This window comes from Phragmites australis, chromosome 19 (genome assembly GCF_958298935.1).
Source record: "Phragmites australis chromosome 19, lpPhrAust1.1, whole genome shotgun sequence".
NCBI classification, from domain to species: Eukaryota; Viridiplantae; Streptophyta; class Magnoliopsida; order Poales; family Poaceae; genus Phragmites; species Phragmites australis.
In genome coordinates, this window is record NC_084939.1 from 18,699,384 (window position 1) to 18,721,868 (window position 22,485).

The 22,485-nt window shown below is 49.3% G+C and overlaps 1 protein-coding gene across 1 annotated transcript; it reads right to left on the reverse strand.

Annotated features, from left to right (window-relative positions):
• Positions 1-1,275: 1,275 nt before the first annotated feature.
• LOC133900331 (phosphoribosylamine--glycine ligase-like) lies at positions 1,276-12,128 on the reverse strand. The gene is made up of 5 exons (XM_062341420.1): positions 11,953-12,128; positions 11,455-11,835; positions 10,938-11,311; positions 9,919-10,449; positions 1,276-1,920 (listed from the first exon to the last, which is right to left on the reverse strand). Exons 2-5 carry the CDS (start codon positions 11,696-11,698, stop codon positions 1,513-1,515), a joined length of 1,557 nt encoding a protein of 518 aa, XP_062197404.1. The 5' UTR covers positions 11,699-11,835; positions 11,953-12,128; the 3' UTR covers positions 1,276-1,512.
• Positions 12,129-22,485: the final 10,357 nt, after the last annotated feature.

The window sequence follows — 22,485 nt, forward strand, 5'->3', positions numbered from 1 at the left end:
TGCGACCTTTGGAAGCAAGCTCTTCCTCCTCTATGGCGCTTAGCAACATCAATTTGTCCTCATCGTCGCTCGAGTCCGTGAGAACGACATGAACGGATCTCCGAACGTAGACGAGCTTATTATGTAAATGTGAAAATGCGGAGGCAATTGCACCTCTCTACTTACGCAGCCGCCTTCTTCTATAGCCACGATAGTCTTCTCGAGCAAGCAACTCGCATCTGACTTCTTATGCAATTTAACAGGCATGTGCTTCCTGGCTTCTATGGGAAGAATCATGACCACAAAGGTACCAAGCACGTGCTTCCTGGTTTCCACGGGAAGAATCGTGACCACGAATCTAACATGGAATTGGGAAGAGAATTAAAGACCATTTATGTAAAAAATACATGTACAATGTATATATATCACGTATTGTAGCTGTATTGTATACGTCGTTGCAGTTATACGAAAATGATAGAATATTAGAAGTCTGTTAGGAAAGAGAATGAGGAAGGGAATGTTGTTAAAGTGTAGAAATTTAAAGGGAAAGAGTCTGAAAAAAGAATCCCTGGGAACAAAATGAAAAAATGGTTGGAGTAGTCTTACAGTGTCAGCAGCTTCAGAATTCACATAAGAAAACCGTTTCACTGATCACGCTTAGCTTTAATCATGAAAGGATATACATTAGGCTGTGTGCATCGGATGATGCATGCAGAGGCCGAAATTTATTTTCCATTATCTAAAAAAATTTGAAAGGATATACATAGAAGCAGCAAGTTTCAGGGCAAAAAGGAATACAAGCTAAAGATGCTTACTCGATATTTTATGTCATTTCACCACACAGGAAAGGATGATGGATTGCAAAGAACCTGGCAAGAGTATTAAATAACTGTGACCAGACACAGCAACAGCACATGTAGCTATGAAAACATAGAGAGACTATTCTAATGCCTCTTAGAATTCGAATGCCAAGAAATCCTTTGTTCCAACAACCAATCTAGAAGACTCGGATATTCTCCAATTGAGCTGCCACACACTGGATTTCATATCGCTGTTTATGTCATCTTTTTCATAGCTATATGGGATATGGCCCTGTAATCTTAGCCCTTGTTAGCATTCCTGCTGTGTGCAGCTCTGTTCTGTACTTTGAGATGATAGAGCTGCTCAATGAGCGTAGATAAAATGAAAATCAGAAGATTAGCCGATTAGTGAATAATAACCCAGTATTAAAAAGTTAAGATATGCCACACTTATTTGAGCACAGATCCACTTATCCGAAAATTGAGGAAGGCAAAGTAGCTCAGAATTCTGATGGTAGCGTTCATTCAAATGTTAGTGCGAACATAAGATCAGTTCAAACATCTACCAAATCATGCTGAAAGCAGCAAGTGTTAAAAATTGTGCTAGTGTTACACTAGCAATACTTTGACTTTCCACAACCATAGCAGTGATTGTCACTATTTCCCTTCTTATTACTCATAACACTGCAAGCTCACTGTAGTTGCGGTTTTCCAGAATAGATCTCATGGGTAGTTAAACCATTTGATTAAGCCGCAGTGCTCTCCAACCAATGTCACGCCTGCAGAACCCTTCTGGCCAATCAACAGCATCTACTGCACCATATGCTCTTTCCCTTGCTTCTCCAATGTCCTTGCCCTTGGTAGTGACACCAAGAACCCGGCCTCCCACAGCTACAAGATTGCCGTCTCCATCCAGAGCTGTCCCAGCATGGAATATCTTAACAGCTGGAGAAACCTGCTCAGCCTTGTCAAGATTTTTTATTACAGTCCCCTTCTTATAAGAACCGGGGTATCCTTGGCTTGCCATCACAACCACCATTGCCATTTCGGGCGACCAGGTTAGTGAAACCTTGCCTAATTCTCCTTTGCATGCAGATAGCAGAACATGTGCCAAATCGGATTCTAATCGCATCATCAGAACCTGAGGACAAGAAAAACATTAGTAGAGAAAAGCGTAATCAGAATTTGGTGAAGTTATTTAAACAGCTAACACCATATACTATCTTAAAGATTTTGACAGTATAATTCTGAGGTGTACTAGACAAGCACAGTTAAATAAGCAACAAAGAAAAAATTCACATGGGCCTACCGAAAGTTCATTAAATGACTGTTTTTGAGCCGATGCTAGGCTCGATGTGCTTTATATCTTTTGCTTTTGACATGGACAGTCTTCCAGATTTAATTTGATATGAGCAAAATATATGAACTTATATAATGCCAAAGTAATTCTATTACAAATATGCTGACACCCTAAATAATTTTCTTGCAGCCAATATAGATTTCTTCAAAAAAAATTACACAGTGATCCAAAAAAATAACAGTACTGAAACTGTATAGTGATTAAAACGGTTAATCCTCAAGGGGCAGGCGCATATTTCTCAGTGGACTTTGCTTGGTTGTTTTTCATGAAATTCGTTGCTTTGTTCACCTGGATAATTGCATACCACACAAATGCACCATTCTCAATGAACTACAAGAATGCAACCTATTTAACTTCTATTAGATACATATATTCCTCTATGTAATATTCCTAGACCATAAGAGATTTTCTTGCATATTCACTTGTATATGTGTATATATACTGATCTAGAGCCTCCAGGGAATACAAGCTGTTTTCTTAACATGGTATCAGAGCCAGATTTTTCTACGCGTTGCAACTCGTCTAGATCTAGCTGTCGTCTCTCTCCCGTCGGCTTCCCTCTCCTCCTCGTCGGTCGTTAGCTTCCTTCTCCATGTCATTGGTTGTCGGCTTCCCTTTGCCCCCATGTGTTGCTTCTCCGCGGCGTGCCCCGCTCGCCAGGCTCAGGCACGTCCACGCTCGCTGCTCCTTCTTGACGGCGCGCTCCTCCCTAGTCTAATGTCGATCCGTGCCAGATTGGTTCCCTCCCGACGTGATGCCTCCTATGCGTGCTCAACGCGCTCGGCCGCCAGCCCCACCTGCCTCCGCCCGGTCCCCGCTTGCCTCTGCCCCGACACACTCAACCGCTGGCACCGCCCACCTCTACACAGGTGCCGCCTGGCCTCGCCGGCATCCTCCCGTCAGCCGCCCAACCAGCGCCTGTCAGTCGCCCATGCCCGCCTGCTCCTGATGTTGTCGACTCCCGCTAAGTCACAATATTGGCTTCCTTTGGTTCAGTTCTTATCCAAATAAGCCTCTGCCTAAGGTAAAAAAAGAAAAAGAAGATTGCAGCAGCTCGCCGCTATCTTTGCACTATCGTCGTCACTTGTCGCGCTCTTGTTTTTGCTCGTCGCTCCCTTTTCGCTCTTGCCATCGGTTGCCGCTCTCCTTTGCGCTCTCACCGTCATTCGTCACCTCTTCAGGATATCGTTGAGCACCGTTTCAGTTCCTCGGTGCTCGATGATCTTTGATGGTGCCAACTACCGGGACTTCGCGCAACATATGCGTGTTCACATGCGCAGCTTTCGTCTTTGGGGTGTTCTCTGTAGCGATGTTCCTTGTCTGTCTTCCCTAGAGCTTCCGACGGAGCCTGTGCAACCGACTGTTGACAAAGGAGACAAGGCGGCTATTGACATCGCCACAACTGCTTATGAGAAGGCTATCTCTGCCTATCAGGAAGCTTTGGAGTTATACCGTGATCGGTTGTCTTACAATGCTCAGTGGATGAATGATGATGCTCATGTGATGTCTATTCTGATTGCTAGTGTGAAGCACATGTTTTCTTTCGAGATTGTTAAGTTCTCTACTACCTTTCAGATGTTGACTCATCTTCATTGACCTATGAGCCATCTGGGGATACTCTTTATCTATCTGTTGTTCGCCAGGAGCAGTCTCTTCAGCAGGGTGATGCCATAGTTAATGCTTTCTATGCTCAGATGTCAGATGTGTGGTGTCAATTGGACTCTCTTTTTATTGCTGGTTTCCACTCTTGTCAGTGCTGCTTGGATCTGCGTGCTAAACGTAACTTTTGACGTCTCTACGAGTTCATGAATCGCCTTCAACCAGAGTTTGAGGAGCGTCAGGCTCAGCTGCTTAGTTGACATCCTCGTATCACGCTTGTGGAGGCTCTTACGGAGTTGCGCTCAGAGGAGACTCATCCGTATGGTTCTGGACCGCTGCTACTTCCTTCAATATGGGTTATTCGTCCACCTACTATGCCTATGTCTTCGACTACACCGTCATTTCCTCCTCGTGCGACTCTTGCAACCACCTGCACCCTCTACAAGTAGTGGTGGTCGCCCTCACTGCACCTACTACAGCAAGGAGGGCCATGTCAAGCCGAATGGCTACCGAAAGAAGCATCTACAATGGTCCTCTGGTGTTTCTACCTCGCTACCTCCTCAACTACCTCTTCAAGTGACATTCAACAGGAGATTATGACACTGCTTCGTCGCCTGGTTGCTACATCTGGCTCTGCACCAACAAGATTTGCTACTCTGATATGGATTTTGATTATGGGAAGGGGTAGCAGATAGATAGATGAGTTCGCCCTCTCTCTAGAGGCTCTGAACCTTCTTTCTATCTATTTTATGCTTACCTTGTACTGATACATCTCCTCTCTATTTATAGAGGATTACTTGACTCCTAAGTTATCAAATACTAGCCATCCTTATCTAATTGATAGCAATCCGAACTAATCCCTAACTTCGGCTACAGTACCATGCAGCTACAGTATGAGCCGTGAACAGTAATTCCAGCCCATACAAACTAACTAACAAAATATATCTCAAGCCTAAGCTCAGCCCATAACATCACACCACCCCTTCAAGACAGCTCGTCCGCGAGCTCTGGTGGTTGTCTAAGCTCTTGGCGCTGCAGGACCGAAGGCGGCGATGGAGGATGCCTTTGTGTGTGCCCAGCAGGCTGTCGAAAAAGCTTGAACTGTTGCCCTGAATAAAGTCCAATACAAAAGGACTCTGAGCATGGAATGGTCTGCTACCCGTGGTGGAAGCCATGCGCAACAAAGATGCATGGGATTGTATGGCTTCAGTTGGTGCCTGAGAATTCGGTGCAGTTGAACGTCACAAAAACCGTCAGGTAGTCGAGCCATGTAGTGGTGCAAGTCATGCGCCAGAGCCTGAAGAAGCGGCCTGTAGTTGAGGGTGCAGAAGGGAGATTTCAACAAAACAACCCCCAGATATCTCGAGAGGAGGCTAGCATCACAACTCCAACGGCCAATGCACAGCCAACAGGGCTGCATGGTGTAGAGGAGAGGCCGGAGGGAGGCGGAGCAAGAGGCGACACCGACGAATCAGGAAGCAACGCCGACGGATGAATCCAGCGGAGCGAGTGGGTGGCGCCGGGTGGAGTAAAGGTCGGTGCTGCAAAGGCTAGGACTGCGAGATCCGGTGGGGGCGATGAAAGACCTGATGGGGGCTTAGTGGCCCAGCGCTAGACACGATCAGATCCAGCGACGCAGGAGCGCGGAGGCTGAGCGGATGGCGTCGGGCAACCAGCAAATACCGCCGAGGCTAACGGACCAGCAGATGGCGGATCCGCACCGGGAAGCCGTGCGGCGCAGGGCAACCGTTGTCAGGCGGCGCAGGCAGCGCACGTCGGAGGGGTGGTGTCAGTCGGCTGGAGAGGCTTGGGCCCGGGGATTGGAGCTCGGGCTCGTCGGATTTTGAAGCAACGACGAGTGGGCGTGCTTGCTCTGCTCTGGGATTGGGCTCGGCCGAACGAGAGAGTGAGGGAGAGAGAGGAGAGAGCGGCGAGGGGCAAGGGATAAGGCCACAGACGCTTCCACTGGAAGGCTCGGTGTCGTGCTAGGCCTACCGACGACGTGGCAGTGGCCACCAGAGTCAACAAAGCCGACGACGAGCAGAGAGAGCGGGATGGGCGTGAACAGTGCTGGTCGAAAGAAAATCCCCTCTCCACTTTTCCAATCCATTTGGATATCTTCCTATGGTCCAAAATTCGTGGGACAAATTTGTGTGAAACTACAATTCCTGTGCAACCCAATCCATTTGGATATCTTCCTATGGTCCAAAATTCGTGGAACAAAATTTGTATGAAACTACAATTGCTGTGCAACCCATTTTATCTTGTTTGATCCATAATGCTTGAGCCAATTTCAATTTAAAATTCTCCAAAGTAGCAAACTTTTCTAACTTGTTGTAATTTCTATGTCTTCAAAATCATTCCCAAAAATTTGGAAAAAATCACTAATATTCCTCACTTATCATTAACTAATTTCTAAAATTGTTTCCAACCTTATGTTGCATAGCAAATATGTGATTTTCTTCACAAAGCATTACTTAATATTAACTTTAACAATTTGAGTTCAATTTAAGACACATGCCAAAAATTGCTCAAAACAATAAACATGATGCTAATGATGCTCATTAATGCTTAATGACCTGATTAACGACTTTAGGCTGTCACACCTCTCCTCGTTACTCTCTTTGTGATCGCCATTCCATTCGTCCTCCTAATCGATTTGGCTTTGCTGGTGCTGTTCCTATTGAGTCGTTTTCTTATCGTGACGTTGTTACTCATCAGGAATAGTAACATGCGATGGCAGAGGAGCTTGCTGCTCTTAAAAGCATCGACACATAAGATCTTGTTCATCTTCCTGCACATGTTCATCCTATCACGTGTAAGTGGGTCTATAAGGTTAAGATTTGCTCTAATGATTCTCTTGAGTATTATAAGGCTCGTCTTGTCGCCCATGGTTTCTAGGAGTAGCATGGTCATGATTATGATGAGACTTTTGCTACGGTGACCCACATGACCACAATGCGCACTCTTCTTGCTATTGCATCTGTGCGTCATTGACGTATCTCCTAGTTTGATGTCAAGAATGACTTTCTTAATGGTGAGTTACATGAGCAGGTCTACATACACCCATCGTCACGGTATTCTGTTCCTGAGGGTATGGTTTGTCGTCTCCGTCACTCTATATAGCCTTAAGCAAGCCCCTTGCTTGATTTGAGTGTTTTTCTATGATCATTGCTGTTGATTTTTCTGCTAGTGCTCATGATCTTGCGCTCTTTGTTAACACTTCTTCTCTTGATCGGACTCTTCTTTTCTTGTATGTTGATGACAAGATTATTATAGGAGATTATTCTGAGCAAAATACCTTTGTGAAGGCTCATCTCAATAAGCAATTTCTTATGTCCGATCTTGATTCTCTTCGTTACTTTCTTGGGATTGAGATTTCTTCTACTTCTGAGGGTTTCTTTATGTCCCAAGAGAAGTATATTCATAATCTTCTTTATCGTGCTTCTCTCACAGATGAGCGCACTATTGACACTCTTATGGAGCTTAATCTTCAGCTTCGGTCCACTGATGGTGAGCCTCTTGCTGATCCTACTCGCTACTGTCATCTAGTTGGGAGTATTGTTTACCTTGGTGTCACTCGTCCTGATATTTCTCATGCAGTGCACATCCTCAGTCAGTTTGTTTCTACTCCCCCTCAGCTCCACTATAGTCATCTTCACGTGTTTGGCACTATCTTCGTGGACTATCTCTCGTCGTCTCTTTTTTCCACTCCAACTCTTTACAGCTTCATGCTTATTTTGATGCAACTTAGGCTACGTCGATCTATTTCTGACTACTATGTTTCCCTTAATGGTTCTGTCATTGCTTGGAAGACTAAAAAGTAGACCGCAGTTTCTCGTTCTGGTGCAGAGGCTGAGCTGCGAGCCATGGCATTATTGACAACAAAGTTCAGTTGGTTACAATGGTTACTTGAGGATTTTGGTGTTTCTTCTCCTGCACCTACTCCTCTTTAGTGCTATCAGTATTACTCAGGATCCAATGAAGCATGAGCTCACCAAGCATATTGGTGTTGATGCTTCTTACACACGGACACATGTACAGAATGAGATGATTGCTCTTCAATATGTTCCTTCCGAGCTTCAGTTGGCTGATTTCTTCACGAAAGCACAGAGTACAGCTCAGCATAGGTTCTATCTCTCCAAACTCAATATGGTTGATCCCCCATGAGTTTAAGGGGGGAGGGGGTGTTAGATACATATATTGCTCTATGTAATATCCCCGCGGAATGTTATATGGTGGGCCTTGGAGAAGCACAAAGTCCCAACAAAGTATATTACCCTTATCAAGGATATGTACGATAATGTTGTGACAAGTGTTCGGACAAGCGATGGTGACACCAATGATTTTCCAATTAGAATAGGACTGCACCAAGGGTCAGTTTTGAGTCCTTATCTTTTTGCTTTGGTGATGGATGAGGTCACAAGGGATATACAAGGTGATATCCCATGGTGTATGCTCTTTGCAGATGATGTGGTGCTAGTCGACGATAGTTGGACGGGGGTAAATGGAAAGTTGGAGCTGTGGAGACAGACCTTGGAATCGAAGGGTTTTAAGCTTAGTAGAACTAAAACTGAATATATGAGGTGCGATTTTAGTACTACTAGGCACGAGGAGGATGAGGTTTGCCTTGACGGGCAGGTGATACCTCAGAAAGATACCTTTCGATATTTGGGGTCGATGCTGCAGAAGGATGGTGAAATCGATGAAGATGTGAGCCATCGAATCAAAGCCGGATGGATGAAGTGGCACCAAGCTTCCGGCGTCCTCTGCGACAAGAGAGTACCACAGAAGCTAAAAAGCAGGTTCTATAGGACAGCAATTAAACCTACGATCTTGTATGGCGTAGAATGTTGGCCAACTAAAAGGCAACATGTCCAACGGTTGAGTGTAGCGGAGATGCACATGCTGAGATGGATGTGTGGCCACACAAGAAAGGATCGGGTTCGGAATGATGACATACGTGATAGAGTTGGTGTAGCACCAATTGAAGAGAAGCTTGTCCAACATCGTTTGAGATGGTTTGGGCATATACAACGCAGGCCCTCAGAAGCGCTTGTACATAGCGGAAGAATAAAGCGTGCGGATAATATCAAGAGAGGTTGAGGTAGACCAAACTTGACATGGGAGGAGTCTGTAAAGAGGGATCTGAAAGACTGGAATATCACCAAAGAACTAGCCATGGACAGGGGTGCGTGGAAGTTAGCTATTCACGTGCCAGAGCCATGACTAGACTTGCAATATCTTATGGGTTTCGTCTCTAGCCTACCCCAACTTGTTTGGGACTGAAAGGCTTTGTTGTTGTTGTTGTTGTAATATCCCCAAACTATAAGGAGTTTCTTGCATATTGTCACTTATGCATGTGTATATATAGTGGCCTAGGACCTCCAGATAATACAAGTTGCGATTCCTAACAACTTTTCCATGGGAAGAAAATAAAGCACAAGATGCAAATACAGTAAAGAGTAAAGTGAACAATTAGAGGCGGACCAAGTAGGAAATTCAGGGCAAAACTGCATATGAGAACAACTCGAAAAGAAAGGCAAATTCATTGTATTCTATTATCCAACAAAAACTCCTTGGCCATATTGTGATTGTAGAAACCAAAACCCAAATTGGAATGGTTTAAGTTTAGACAAGTATATGAATTATAAAGCTTAGAAGATGCATTCTAGAGCGACACATTCCTTCGTTGAAAACTGAAAGTGAACTAAGGTATTGGAAAATTCTATTGGGAGCAGATTGATCGTTTTCTTTTGTTCTTAAGCCTGAAGGTAGATGAAATGATCGCCTTGTTTTTGGATGTGAAGGCGCTTGAGGAAACTTCCTCAGAGGCACTAACCAAACATGGAGATGTCTTCTCTGTTGAAGAAAGATTACCGAATGAGTATTGAGTCATGGGGAGCACCTTTGACTAGCTTGTTTTGCAGATAGCATTTTGTACTTACTTTTGGACTGACTATAGTTGCTAGCAAGGTACCTTTTGTAATTTTTGGGCAGTGCTGGGTTCTTGCTGGAGGTATCCCCAGCTCCCTGCACTTCCCTGTTCTCGAACTTAGATTGTATGAAGCTTTTGTTTCGGTCTCAGTTTAACATTATGGGACAGGGGTGTTTCTTGACCTGTTAGTCTATAAAAATGAATCCTTGAAGGTTGTGGTTTATACATAGAGAAGAACTAACCTGGCATTCTGGATCACCAAATCGTACATTGTATTCAATAAGCTTAGGCAGCCCAGATTTCTTCTCGATCATAAGCCCAGCATATAATACACCAACAAACTTGCACCCTTCGGCTGCCATACCTTTAACAGTGGGAATAATTATACTTTCCATAACTATGCCCTTCAGCTCTTCTGTCACTATTGGTGCAGGGGAGTATGCACCCATACCGCCAGTATTTGGGCCAACATCACCATCGCCAACTCTTTTGTGATCCTGTGCTGATTCAAGTGGCAAAGCATTTTCACCATCTACTAATGCAAAGAAAGAAGCTTCTTCACCCTCAAGAAATTCTTCAATGATAACCCGTGAACCAGCAGAACCAAATGAGCCTTGAACCAACATAGAGTCTATGGCTTCAAAAGCCTCATCCAAAGTCATCGCAACAACCACACCCTTTCCAGCAGCCAGTCCATCAGCTTTAACAACAATAGGGGCTCCTTGTTGTTTGACATATTGTTTAGCTTTCACAGCATCCGTGAACGTGCAATACTACACCAGGGAACACAAGTACTCATTAGCATCATCAGTATGAGTAACATCTGAAGTTGTTAATAGTTGGAAATGAAGGAGCTGTGTTTTTTACAGTACACTGTTTTACATTGTAGAAGTACCTTTATCTGCAGCAACATGATGACTTCATTTTAAAAAAGTAATCTATCTCAAGGTAAAATTTAAGAATTATGAACAACATTTAAATATAGTTCAGCCAGAAAGCCGAATATACCCATGCCTCATAGAAACTCACAGATGTTTACTGATAGTGGCTGGAACTACTAATATCTGTTCAGATAAAGATGAGCATGGGTAGCAACCTTGTCTCAACACAAAGGAAATATATGTATGCTTATGCTAAAAATGGTTTATCTTTTCTTAAACCACAATGATCCACCATATCCAGGCAGCTTCCCAAAACGAAATCCCATAATCCTAGCAAAACTATAGAGCTTAACACTCAACATGAACGCAAAAGAAAGTACCTTAGCTGTTGGGATATTGTACCTATCACACAATTTTTTCATGAAGTCCTTTGATCCTTCTAATGCTGCAGCCTCTGATGATGGACCAAAGGTTGGTATCCCAACTTTGACAAGGTCATTCGCAAGACCTGCGACAAGAGGCGCTTCAGGACCCACTACAACCATTCCCACTCCCTTCTTGCGGCAGAATGAGATAACATCATCACTGTTGGAAATGTCTAAATCTGATATACAGGTCGCATCCCCGGACTGAGCAATACCGGCATTACCAGGGGCGCATAGAACCACACTGCAAGATGGGGAACGGTTCAAGGCATAACAAAGAGCATGCTCCCTTCCTCCACCACCAATGACCAATACGGTTATCCTCTCATCTGAAACATGAGAGAGAGAGAGAGAAAACAAGAATCAAATCAGCTTCTCTTGAATCATTTACATTAATACATTTAATCTCAGAGTGCTGGTTTCTTTCCTTAAAAATAAGATAACAAATTGGACAATTCCATGAGTATTTTACCAGAAACAATGCCAGCAACGGTTCCTGAAGCTTTTGGGTTCAAGTGCCACCTTGCGGAAGCCCAAACAATCGCGTGGCAATGGGACGCCACATGCCGTATCGCAACAGAAGGGCAATTGCCACTCCACCCCTGATAAACAGGGTAAGATACCGAAGACTTCCAGCCATCGCACGAGTGATTACTGGTGCCGTGCCTTGCAGCAAGCTTGAGAGGGCCCCTGGCAGTGTAAGCAGCGCACGCCATGGCAAGGATTGACTTCGCAGGGCGTGGGGATTCAAACAGTTGAAACCCCCAAAATTCGGGGAAATAAGCTTCACCCGCACCTAGATTGAGCACCAAGAAGTCCTCTGTGTCGATCTTGCGCACTGAAGATGAAGAACCTAATGGAACCATGGATGGATTGGATTAGTAGGGCACCACGCAGCACAAGAATCCACAACTAAATGGATGGACTTAGAACAATGGAATCCATCCAAGCTAAAGCTAGGATTGCTTACCAACTAAAGAATAACCTAATCCATGTCCGCACGGCGGCGGAAGGCGAGGGAACCCAAGCGAGGGCCGAGGGCAAGTGGTACGTGAGGTTGGAGACGGCGGCCGCTGGTGGTCGGGGAGGGGCCGGCGGCGGCGTAGCTTGAAGGCGGCCTTGGCATAAGTACACTGTCCTGCTCTTTTCTATCCCTATTTTTGGTGATTTTTTTATTTTTTATTTTTTAAAGTAAAAATTGCAAATATATATGTATGTCTATTTTAAAATATTGCAAAAATAAATTCTTGTTGTATGTTGTAAGTACGATGGCATGTGGCATGTCGTGCTTCTAATGAGAGATAGGTTGTGGTATAAAATCGCACGTTGGCATCTATTTGTTATTGTCGCTCGTTAACGATATTTCATCGTAGCAGATAAAGAGAGGAGAGCAGAGAGGGGAGATAAAAGTGGTGAAGCTCTACCAGAATCTACGTTATTTAAAGTATATTGTTTTATCTCAGTAATTTTTTACAAACCAATTATGTTAGTCATTATATCTAGATTAGGTATAAAATATAGGATTAAGTGATATGTGTAGGTTTTTTTAGTCTAGATTTTTACAAGCAATGTAGAGCTATTGTTAGAATTAGTTTTTTAGATGGTTGCAACAGCAGGATCTAGTTTTATTGGGATAGTTACATTTGTTTGATGTAGGTTTTGTAGGGAGAGTTGTAATAATAGCTACTTTCAGCTTCTCCTACATACGTTTGTATTTAGCCTCCCCCTCTCATCCTCTTTCATTTGATCGAATTATCCCCACGCCAAATGCTCATTGCGTAGGAGGAAAATATGTGCTTATGACTGTTTAATATCTACCCACTATGTGAACTTACCAAAGAGGTGACGAAAACTACCAACGGAGATAAGTATGGTCGATAGTAAATAAAAGTAGTTGTAATATAGTTTAGCCACAAGTTTTTACCTAATGGTAACCACCAAGGATGGTGTCCTCTGTGGGTCATACTCATAATTTGGACACATGAAGAACCTCTTTATGAAGGTGTCTGAGAAGACATTAGACTTATTCAACCTACAAAAGTCTTCACACAAGCACATCAACACTTTCACCCTAGTAGGTGTAGGAACTGAAAGGACAATTATGTATCGTTGGTTTAAACTTTTAGCGGAAAATAAAGTAACGAAATTTTCACAAGTAAACATCCTAAGTGTGGACGTTACAATTCTAGGGTGACAAAGATTACTCAAATCTAATAAAAGATATGCAAGAAAACATTAATTGAAAATTTCTAAAAATATTATTTACCGGAGACTCCGGGTTGACCGGGATACTCTGGGTTCAGAGCTGATTGTACAGTATTCGGAGTTTCCGGGTTAAATCCAGAACCTTCGGGTTCAATAGAGAATAAACTCGAAATTGAAATTAAACAGCGTATAAAGGGTTCTAACTCAAACCAAGTGAAATTATGTGTTCTAAGTGATGATTTCAAGTAGATCTACAGAAAACCTACAATCAAATGCACACAGACAAGTAGATCGAGCAAAATGTATAAATATTAAGCAAGAAAACAAGAACATGAAAATAAGAAAGGAGACATGCGATTTGTTTCCTGAAGTTCGGACACCTCCTCTTGAGGTTCCTACGTCTCCATTGAGGAGTTCGGTCATACTTGAGTCGGGTCTCTCTCAACCATTTTCCTCGCCAATCTCGGTCACACTTGAGCTTGGGTTTCCACTCTTGATTTCTTCCCTTTCGAAGGCGAAATCGAAGCCTTTACAAACTTCTCACGGCACACTATAACCTTGGGTGCTCATCGGCGACGCCTAGCCACCTAGAAACTCTAAGCTCCAAGAGTAACAAACGCTTCGTGAACTTCTCGCCGATGAACTCAAGTGCTCAATAATAGAGTTTAGCTCACTTGCACTTAATCATTCAATCTCTCAGCCCAACTCACTTTTCTTCTCAAATAACACACTAGATTGGAGTGATGAGGAGTTCTTTTGGCTCTAGAATATTTTTCTTTCGTGCCCAAGCAGAAGCAACAAAGAATGGGGATGAGAGGGTATATATATCCAACTCCAAAAACTAGTTGTTACACATCTTTTTGTACTGACCCAGAATATCTGGGTCAACCCGGAGTCTCCGGGTTGGCACTAGAACGTGTAATCGAGAGCTCTGGCTAGAGTATAACTCCGAGGGTCCGGAACCCGGAGTCTTCGGATTAACCCAGAATATCCGGGTGAAACACTTAGGCCCTAACAAACCACTCAGCTTGGAACCTCACCCAGGGCTCTGGACAACCCGGAGTATCCAAATTTGGCACAGCTGACCCTCTGAAAAATGGCGATAACTTTTGATTCGGAATCCGATTTCAACGATTTTAGACTCTATGGAAAGCTTATTCAAAGAGCTACATATCCCAACTGAATTTATGACCACAAACACATTGGATCAAACTAGGAACACTCCGAAACCAAATTCGAACACTTCCACACTTTTCGCACCGAGCTTGTCGGTGTATCAGGAACCGGGGGTCCCCGAATCCTGAGGCCAGGCCAGCCATCCGCCACATGGGGCCATCCCGCGGAGTCTCTCCCGCAAGGTGAGAAAAGGTCAAGTCCCGGGAGAGGGCGCTTGGGGCCGCAGTCAGTGGCCCCCGAGTACCCCAGTTCCCCGATGATCCACGAAATCTAAGTACCGAGAAGAAAGTGCTCCGGAAGGTGTACGGTGTCCCCCGAGCACCCCAATCCCCCGATGACCAAGAGAGCTAAGTACCGGGAGAAACATGCCCGGGGCCGCCGGCGGTGGCCACTGGGCACCCAAGTATCCCGAGGACTCACCAAAGGAAGTTCCGGGAGAGAGTGCTCGGGGCTGCGTGCAGCAGCCCCCGAGCACTCGGTTCCCCTAGGATCCGTACAAGCGTGCCCGGGAGAGAGTGCTCGGGGAGGTGAACAGTACCCCCGAGCACTCGGTCCCCCGAGGGCAAGAAAGGGCGTTCTCGGGAGAGAGTGCTCGGGGAGGTGAACAGTACCCCCGAGCACTCGGTCCCCCGAGGACAAGAAAGAGCGTTCTCGGGAGAGAGTGCTCGGGGAGGTGAACAGTACCCCCGAGCACTCGGTACCCTGACAACCCAGAAAGCCCCCTGGCAGAGGCCCCCGAGGGGCCCACCAATGAGGTGTCAGCCAGACAAAGGCCCGAGGTCGCATTTAAAGAGCGTGCGTGGCCTGTCACCTCCAACTGCTCCCGCCGCACTCAGCGTCAGTTCCTGCCACGTTCTGGCAGAGAGGCGTGGGGTTATTAATTGCACGGGTCCCGTCCCGTGCCATCCGGCCTGTCTCAGGATAACGTCGTAAGGGTCGAGGTGTTCCGTCTGCCGCGCTACTGTGGCAGGGGAACAAGACAGGGCGGACACGCCGGGTCGCTCTGCGGCTGCCCGGTGGGCCCTCTCCACGGCGCTCGTTGCCAGGGCATTTATGGTTACGGATGACCGGGCGTGTGCCGTATTTTCCACCCCCGGTCACTTTGCCCAGAGGAAATGATGATGCCCTTTCCATTTATGGTGTCTCGGAACTCGTGCTCCCTCTTCCGTTCGGGGCACGTTGCGGCCGGCGGGTACTTAAAGCAGCCGGCGGCACAAGAGAAAAGGAGAGAGAAAAAAAAGCGGAAGATATAGCTGAATGCATCTGGAATAGATCCAATAGCTCAGAAGAACACAGCGCAAGAGAGACACGGCTGAGAAGTGAGCAGCACGAGACAGGCTGAAGAACAAAGAGCCTCAGGCTCTAAGATAGACAAACATTCTTGTAACCAGTAAAATCCTTGAGGGACTTCCTCGAGACATTCATAGAGTTTATACAGGAGTAGGGTTACGCCCCCGTGCGGCCCGAACATGTCTAAATTCCGGTGCATTTACTTCTTCTTGCACTAGGCCACTCCACCACCACCGGCCGTTGCATTCATTCCCATTTATTTCTCCGACGAATAGACTCAGGATCATCCCCCCGCCGAATCTCTAAAAAGGGGTCTCTCGGGATCCCTGCGACTGGAGTTAACCCTCTGACAGCTGGCACGCCAGGTAGGGGGGAAGCATCCCTGAATCTGTTTGTTTGTTTTCTTCCGCAGAAAAAATGGCCGGTGGTCATCGCCTCCTGCGTTCCAGCTCCAGTTCCAGCAGGAAAATGCAGCCCCTCGCACAGGAGGCCCCAGCCGCTGCTGCATCCAAGCAGCAGCCGCGATCTGCACGTGCGGCATTCCCCTCCCAAGGGGACCAGGGCGTCGGGCCCAGTAGGGCCGCCGCCGCCGTCGCCGGTGCACCATCTGACTCCCAGCCGGTGGTCGAAACTCCTGCCGCCAGGTCCGCGTCTGGACAGCGCCGGGCGCCTCTCCGGCGTAGGCTCGCCTTCGGCGACGCCAACCCCGGGAGCGCGCTGCTTGCAGCACACGCTCTCCTCAGGCATCCGCCAGTTCAGGCGATGGGGGAAACCCCGGAGGGCCGCTGGCTCCAGGAAATCGCTGTTCTGGTCGGCACTGCCCGCCGCCACGTACTGGCCGAGAGTTCTCGCGCCACTCTCGAGTGCCAGCGGGAGACCCGGCAGGAGGCCGAAGCTGAGGATCAGGCTTCCTCTTTGCCGGCCTATCATCGCCGGGGCTCCCCGGCTCGCCGGCTTTCACCGCCCAAGAACGCCACCCGCGCCACAGGGTACGGCACCGGCTGCCGTGCCTTCACTAGCGAGCTCCGCCGGGTCAAATGGCCCTCCAAGTTCCGCCCCGAGCTGCCGGAGAAGTACGACAGGTCCATCGACCCCGTTGAGTTCCTCCAGATATACACTACTGCCATCCAAGCGACTGGTGGTAGCGAAAAGGTGATGGCTTACTATTTTCATGTTGCCTTGAGGGGCTCTGCCCGTTCTTGGCTCATGAACTTACCCCCAGGGTCTATTAGCTCCTGGGATGATCTTTGCCACCAGTTCGTGGCTAATTTCCAGGGCACGTTCACGCGCCTCGGCTTGGAGTGTGACCTCCACGCCGTCAAGCAGCAGGAGTGGGAGATGCTGCGGCACTTTATTCAGCGCTTCAGTTAGGTCCGCAACACTATCTCGCGGATAACCCCCCACGCTGTCATCGTTGCTTTCCAGCAGGGCGTTCGCGATGAGCGGATGCTCGAGAAGCTAGGCACGCACGAGGTCGAGACCACTACGGAACTTTTCGCGCTGGCCAACAAGTGCGCCAAGCCGGTGGAGGCGCAGGCTTGGCACGCTCCGCGCCCCGAGCGCCCCGCCGCCGATCAACCAAGTTCTTCCCACTCCGACAGGCGGGAAAAGAAAAAGAGAAGGAGGCGCGAGGCCGTCCCCGCCGAGCCAACCCAGGGCCCCGCCCGTAGGCCGGCCCAAGAGCCCGACCACCGGCAAGAACGCCGGGCGGCCACCGACAGACGGCCTGCTCCCGCGAGAGCCCCGGCCCGGGCCCCTCCTAGGGCTCCAGCTCCCGCAAGGGCTTCGGCTCCTGTAAGGGCTCCGGCCCCCGCCCGGGCTCCCGAGCCAGGCAAATGGTGCCCAATCCACCAGACCAGATGGCATAACCTAACGGAGTGCTATACGGTCAAGGGCCTCGTCGAGCAGCGCCAAAGGGAGCGCGACGAGTCCCGCGGGGGAGGTGACACTGGAGCCGCTCTCGACAACACAGAGCTCGACTTTCAGGAGCCCGAGCACACCGTCACCTTCATCGACGGAGGCGCCTATACACCTTCCTCACGGCGTGGCGTCAAGATCATGCGGCGCGAGGTATGCTCGGCAACCCCGAGCGAAGAGGCCACAAGGCCCCTGAGATGGTCGGACGCCCCGATCACGTTCAGTATGGCCGATCACCCCGCCAGTACTGCAGGCGTGGGGCGACTACCCTTGGTAGTGTCCCCCACCATCTGCAATGTAAGGGTCGGCAGGGTGCTGATCGACGGGGGTGCAGGCCTCAACCTCCTTTCCAAGGAGGCCTTCAAGAAGCTGCAGGTGCCCTTTAGGCGCCTAAAGCCGTCGCTTCTGTTCTGCGGGGTGACACCCGGGCACTCCCTGCTCCTCGGGCAGGTTGAGCTGCCCGTGACTTTCGGGATTCGGGATAACTTCCGCACAGAGAGCGTCGTCTTCGACGTCGTGGAGCTCCCCCTCCCCTATAACGCCATCCTCGGGCACTCGGCGCTTGCTAGGTTCATGGTGGCTGCGCACTATGCGTACCTCACAGTCAAGATGCCGGGCCCAACAGGCCCCATCTCCGTGTCCGCCGACACCAGCGGTGTAGTCTCCTGCGTCGAGCAGTCATACCTGGCCTTGGTCTCAGCTCAGGCCGAGGTCGAAGGCTGTCCAGGGGGCCCGGGACCCTCTTCATCCAAACCCCGACTCGCTGCAGACGCCTCCGTTCCCACGAAGGAGGTCGTGGTGGGCGAAGATGCCTCCCAGGTCATCCGAATCGGCGGTGACTTGGACAGCAAATAGGAAAGCGCGCTCGTCGCCTTCCTCCGGGCTAATGTCGACGTGTTTGCATGGCAGCCGTCCGACATGCCCGGGATCCCTAGGGAGGTGATCGAGCACCACCTGGTTGTGCGTCCGGACGCACGCCCAGTGAAGCAGAAGGTCCGGCGGCAGGCACCTGAGCGCCAGGAGTTCATCCGGGAGCAGGTCAGCAAGCTCCTTGACGCCGGATTTATCCGAGAGGTCCTCCACCCCGAGTGGTTGGCAAACCCAGTTATCGTCCCGAAGGCCAACGGCAAGCTCCGCATGTGCGTAGACTACACCGATCTAAACAAGGCTTGCCCCAAAGATCCTTTTCCTTTGCCCCGCATAGATCAAATTGTAGATGCAACCGTGGGATGTGATCTTTTGTGTTTTTTAGATGCAAACTCTGGTTATCACCAGATTCGCATGGCCATAGAGGATGAAGAAAAAACTGCTTTTACCACTCCGGTGGAGACTTATTGCTATGTGTCGATGCCTTTTGGTTTGCGTAATGCTGGGTCTTCTTTCCAGCGCGCTATCCTCATCACCCTTGATTCGCAGGTTGGTCGCAACGTCGAGGCCTACATCGATGATCTCGTGGTCAAGTCCTGAGACCGCGCCACCATGCTCGAAGACCTTGCTGAGACTTTCAATAGTCTCCGCACTACCCGCCTGAAGCTCAACCCCGAGAAGTGTGTCTTTGGGGTACCTACGGGCAGCTCCTCGGTTTCTTGGTTTCCAGCCGAGGGATCGAGGCCAATCCAGAGAAGATCCGAGCCATCGAGCAGATGCGACCCCCGGCTCGACTCAAGGAGGTCCAGTGTCTTGCCGGCTGCATGGCAGCCCTCGGGCGCTTCATCTCCAAACTTGGGAAGCGGGGGCTCCCCCTCTTCAAGCTTCTGAAGAAGACCGGTCATTTCGACTGGACGCCGGAGGCCGAGCAGGCCTTCAGTGATCTGAAGAAGTATCTCACCTCACCACCCGTGCTGGTGGCCCCGTCCGAAGATGAGCCACTGCTACTCTACGTATCGACCACCACTCAAGTCGTAAGCATGGTGCTGGTGGTGGAGCGTGATGAGTGCACAGGGTCAGGTGCTGGGTCCCAGCTCCCGGCCGCCCCCGGGCACTCCCCCATCCTCGCGGCTCCCCCCGAGCAGGGGGTCGAGCCCGAGCACTTTGCTCCTCCCGAGCAGGGGGTCAAGCCCGAGCACTTGACTCCCCCCGAGCAGGGAGTCGAGTCCGAGCACTTGGCTCTTCCCGACCTGGGAGTAGAGCCCGAGCATCCGGTCAGCCCCGACCACGTCGCCAAGCCTGGGGGCTGTAGCAGGCCCTCGGGTGAGGCCGCAATCCGGGCCCGTCGGGTACAGTGACCGGTGTACTTCGTCAGGGAAGTCCTCCGGGAGGCAAAAACAAGGTACCCCCAAGCTCAGAAGCTGCTCTACGCCGTGCTCATCGCTTCCCAGAAGCTGCGCCACTACTTCCAAGCGCACAAGGTCTCGGTGGTTACCACGTACCCACTGGGGCCCATCCTTCGGAACCGAGAAGGCACTGGGTGTGTAGTCAAGTGGGCGGTGGAACTGGCGGAGTTCGACCTGCATTTTGTCAGTCGCCAGGCGATCAAAAGCCAGGCACTCTCTGACTTCATGGCAGAGTGGACGCCCGTCCCTGAGGTCGTCCCAGAAGAGATCTCTACATATCCCGGGCACGATGCGCCCGGGTACTGGATCATGCATTTCGACGGTTCCCTCTCGCTGAAAGGCACGGGGGACGGAGTGGTTCTCACCTCCCCAACGGGTGAAGAACTCCGGTACGTCGTGCAGCTGCAGTTCCGCGCATCCAATAACATGGCGGAATATGAGGGTCTCATCGCTGGTCTCTGAACCGCGGTGGGCCTCTGGATTCGTCACCTCCTGGTCAAGGGAGACTCCCAGCTGGTGGTCAACCAGGTATCTAAAGAGTACTAGTGCACAGATCCTCAAATGGCGGCGTACGTGGCGGCAGTCAGGAAGCTGGAGAAGCGCTTCGACGGCCTGGAGCTGCGGTACATCCCGCGCCGCAACAACGCTCTGGCCGACGACCTCTCCCGCCTGGCCTCCTCCCGTGCGCGCGTCCCTGCCAGAGTCTTTGAAGAAAGACTCACACGGCCTTCCGTCCTGCCTGCCAAACAGGATGAAGGGGAAACCTCGAGCTTAATTCAGGGGACCCCGACGGCGCCCTCAGTGGGAAGCCCCGACAGGGTGCCGCCGTCCGGCAAGTGCGCTGCGCTTGCTGATTGTTCTCAAGATGTCTCATGGATGGACGAGATCCGAGGGTACTTGAAGGAAAAGTTTCTCCCCGGGGATGAGGCTTCTGCCGAAAGAGTAGCTCGGCAGTCCAAACACTATGCCATAGTAGATGGGGATCTCTACCGGCGTAGCGCAGGCGGCATTCTCCTGAAATGCATCACCCGGGCAGAAGGCAGCGAGCTTCTCGCTGAGATCCATGAGGGCGAGTGCGGTGGCCATGCATCGTTCCGCACGTTGGTCGGGAAGGCCTTCCGGCAAGGTTTCTACTGGCCTACAGCTCTCCAGGATGCTTCCGAGCTGGTTCGGCGCTGCAGAGCGTGCCAGTTCCACGCAAAGCAGATTCACCAGCTAGCTCAGGCTCTTCACACCATCTCCCTGTCATGGCCTTTCGCGGTCTGGGGGCTAGACATTCTGGGGCCATTCCCCTGAGCAGTCGGGGGCTATGAGTACCTCTACGTCGCGATCGACAAGTTCACCAAATGGCCGGAGGCGGTCCCAGTCATCAAGGTGACCAAGAACACGGTGCTCCAGTTTATCCGCGGCATCACCAGTCGCTTTGGTGTCCCGAACCGGATCATCACCGACAACGGCACTCAGTTTACAAGTGCCTTGTTCGGGGACTACTGCGAAGACCTCGGCATCAAACTCTGCTTCGCCTCCGTCGCTCATCCTCGGAGCAACGGGCAGGTCGAGCGCGCCAATGTGGAGATACTGAAGGGGCTCAAAACCCGGACCTACATGGAGATACTGAAGGGGCTCAATACCAGCTGTCCCCGTTTTCACTCTCCACGAAGGCAAACCCCAGTGGTAGGACTTGGTTGTTACCGTCGACCTCAATTGCAGACAATATCTGTCCTTTATACTTTCCAGTCAAGAATGTTCCGTCCAGTCAAATGATGGGTCGACAGTACCGAAATGCTTTGATGGTTGCAGCAAATGCAAAGAAAGCACGTTGCAATACTCGTTTCCCGCTGTACTCCACATCAGTCGAGGGGTAATGCTTGATATCATTGTAACTGCCTAGGTTTCTTCCTCATATTGTGGCTAATTGACGAGGTAGATTGTGATATGAATCTTCATATGTCCTGAACCTCATCTCAATAGCCTTCTGTTTTGCCCTCCATGCCTTCGCATAGTTTATTGTATATTGGAACCTTTGCTCAATAGCACGGATTATTGATCGTGGCTCATACTTCAGGTTGTCCACACTCTCCCCATACATAACATTAGCAATAAAAGCAGATAACAGGTTCCGGTGGGCGAACTCTATTTCCTCAATGTGACAATTATGTTCCCTGACTATTGAGCACTGCCAGTAGTCTACCCATTTCCCCTTGAATGCGTGCACCCGCCAAGTACATTCAGCCATCAAACACTTCACATCGTACTCCCTTTTACTGAACTTAACAACCTTGAACTGCCTCCGAAGAGAGAGCGACCAGAATTTAACTACATCAATAACAACCTCCTTTGTATGGTACATAGCACCCTGAGACACCTCGTTCTCATGATACTCCCACGGTGTCCGATCAGCCTCACTAACCACCAGCTTTGAAAATTCCTGATCCCTCCACTCTACAGGAACCGGAGCATTACCCTCCTCATCAAATGAATCCTCATCGGCAACGACTTCCTCCAGCTCTTGATCCTCCAACTCCATCTCTTTAATTATGCTAGGGATGTGCTCCCCTCATCGGCTACACCCATCAGTTGTATATCAGAAATATCCCCAACATCTGGCCTGGCCCCGATATTTACCAGGTCTGATTCATCTA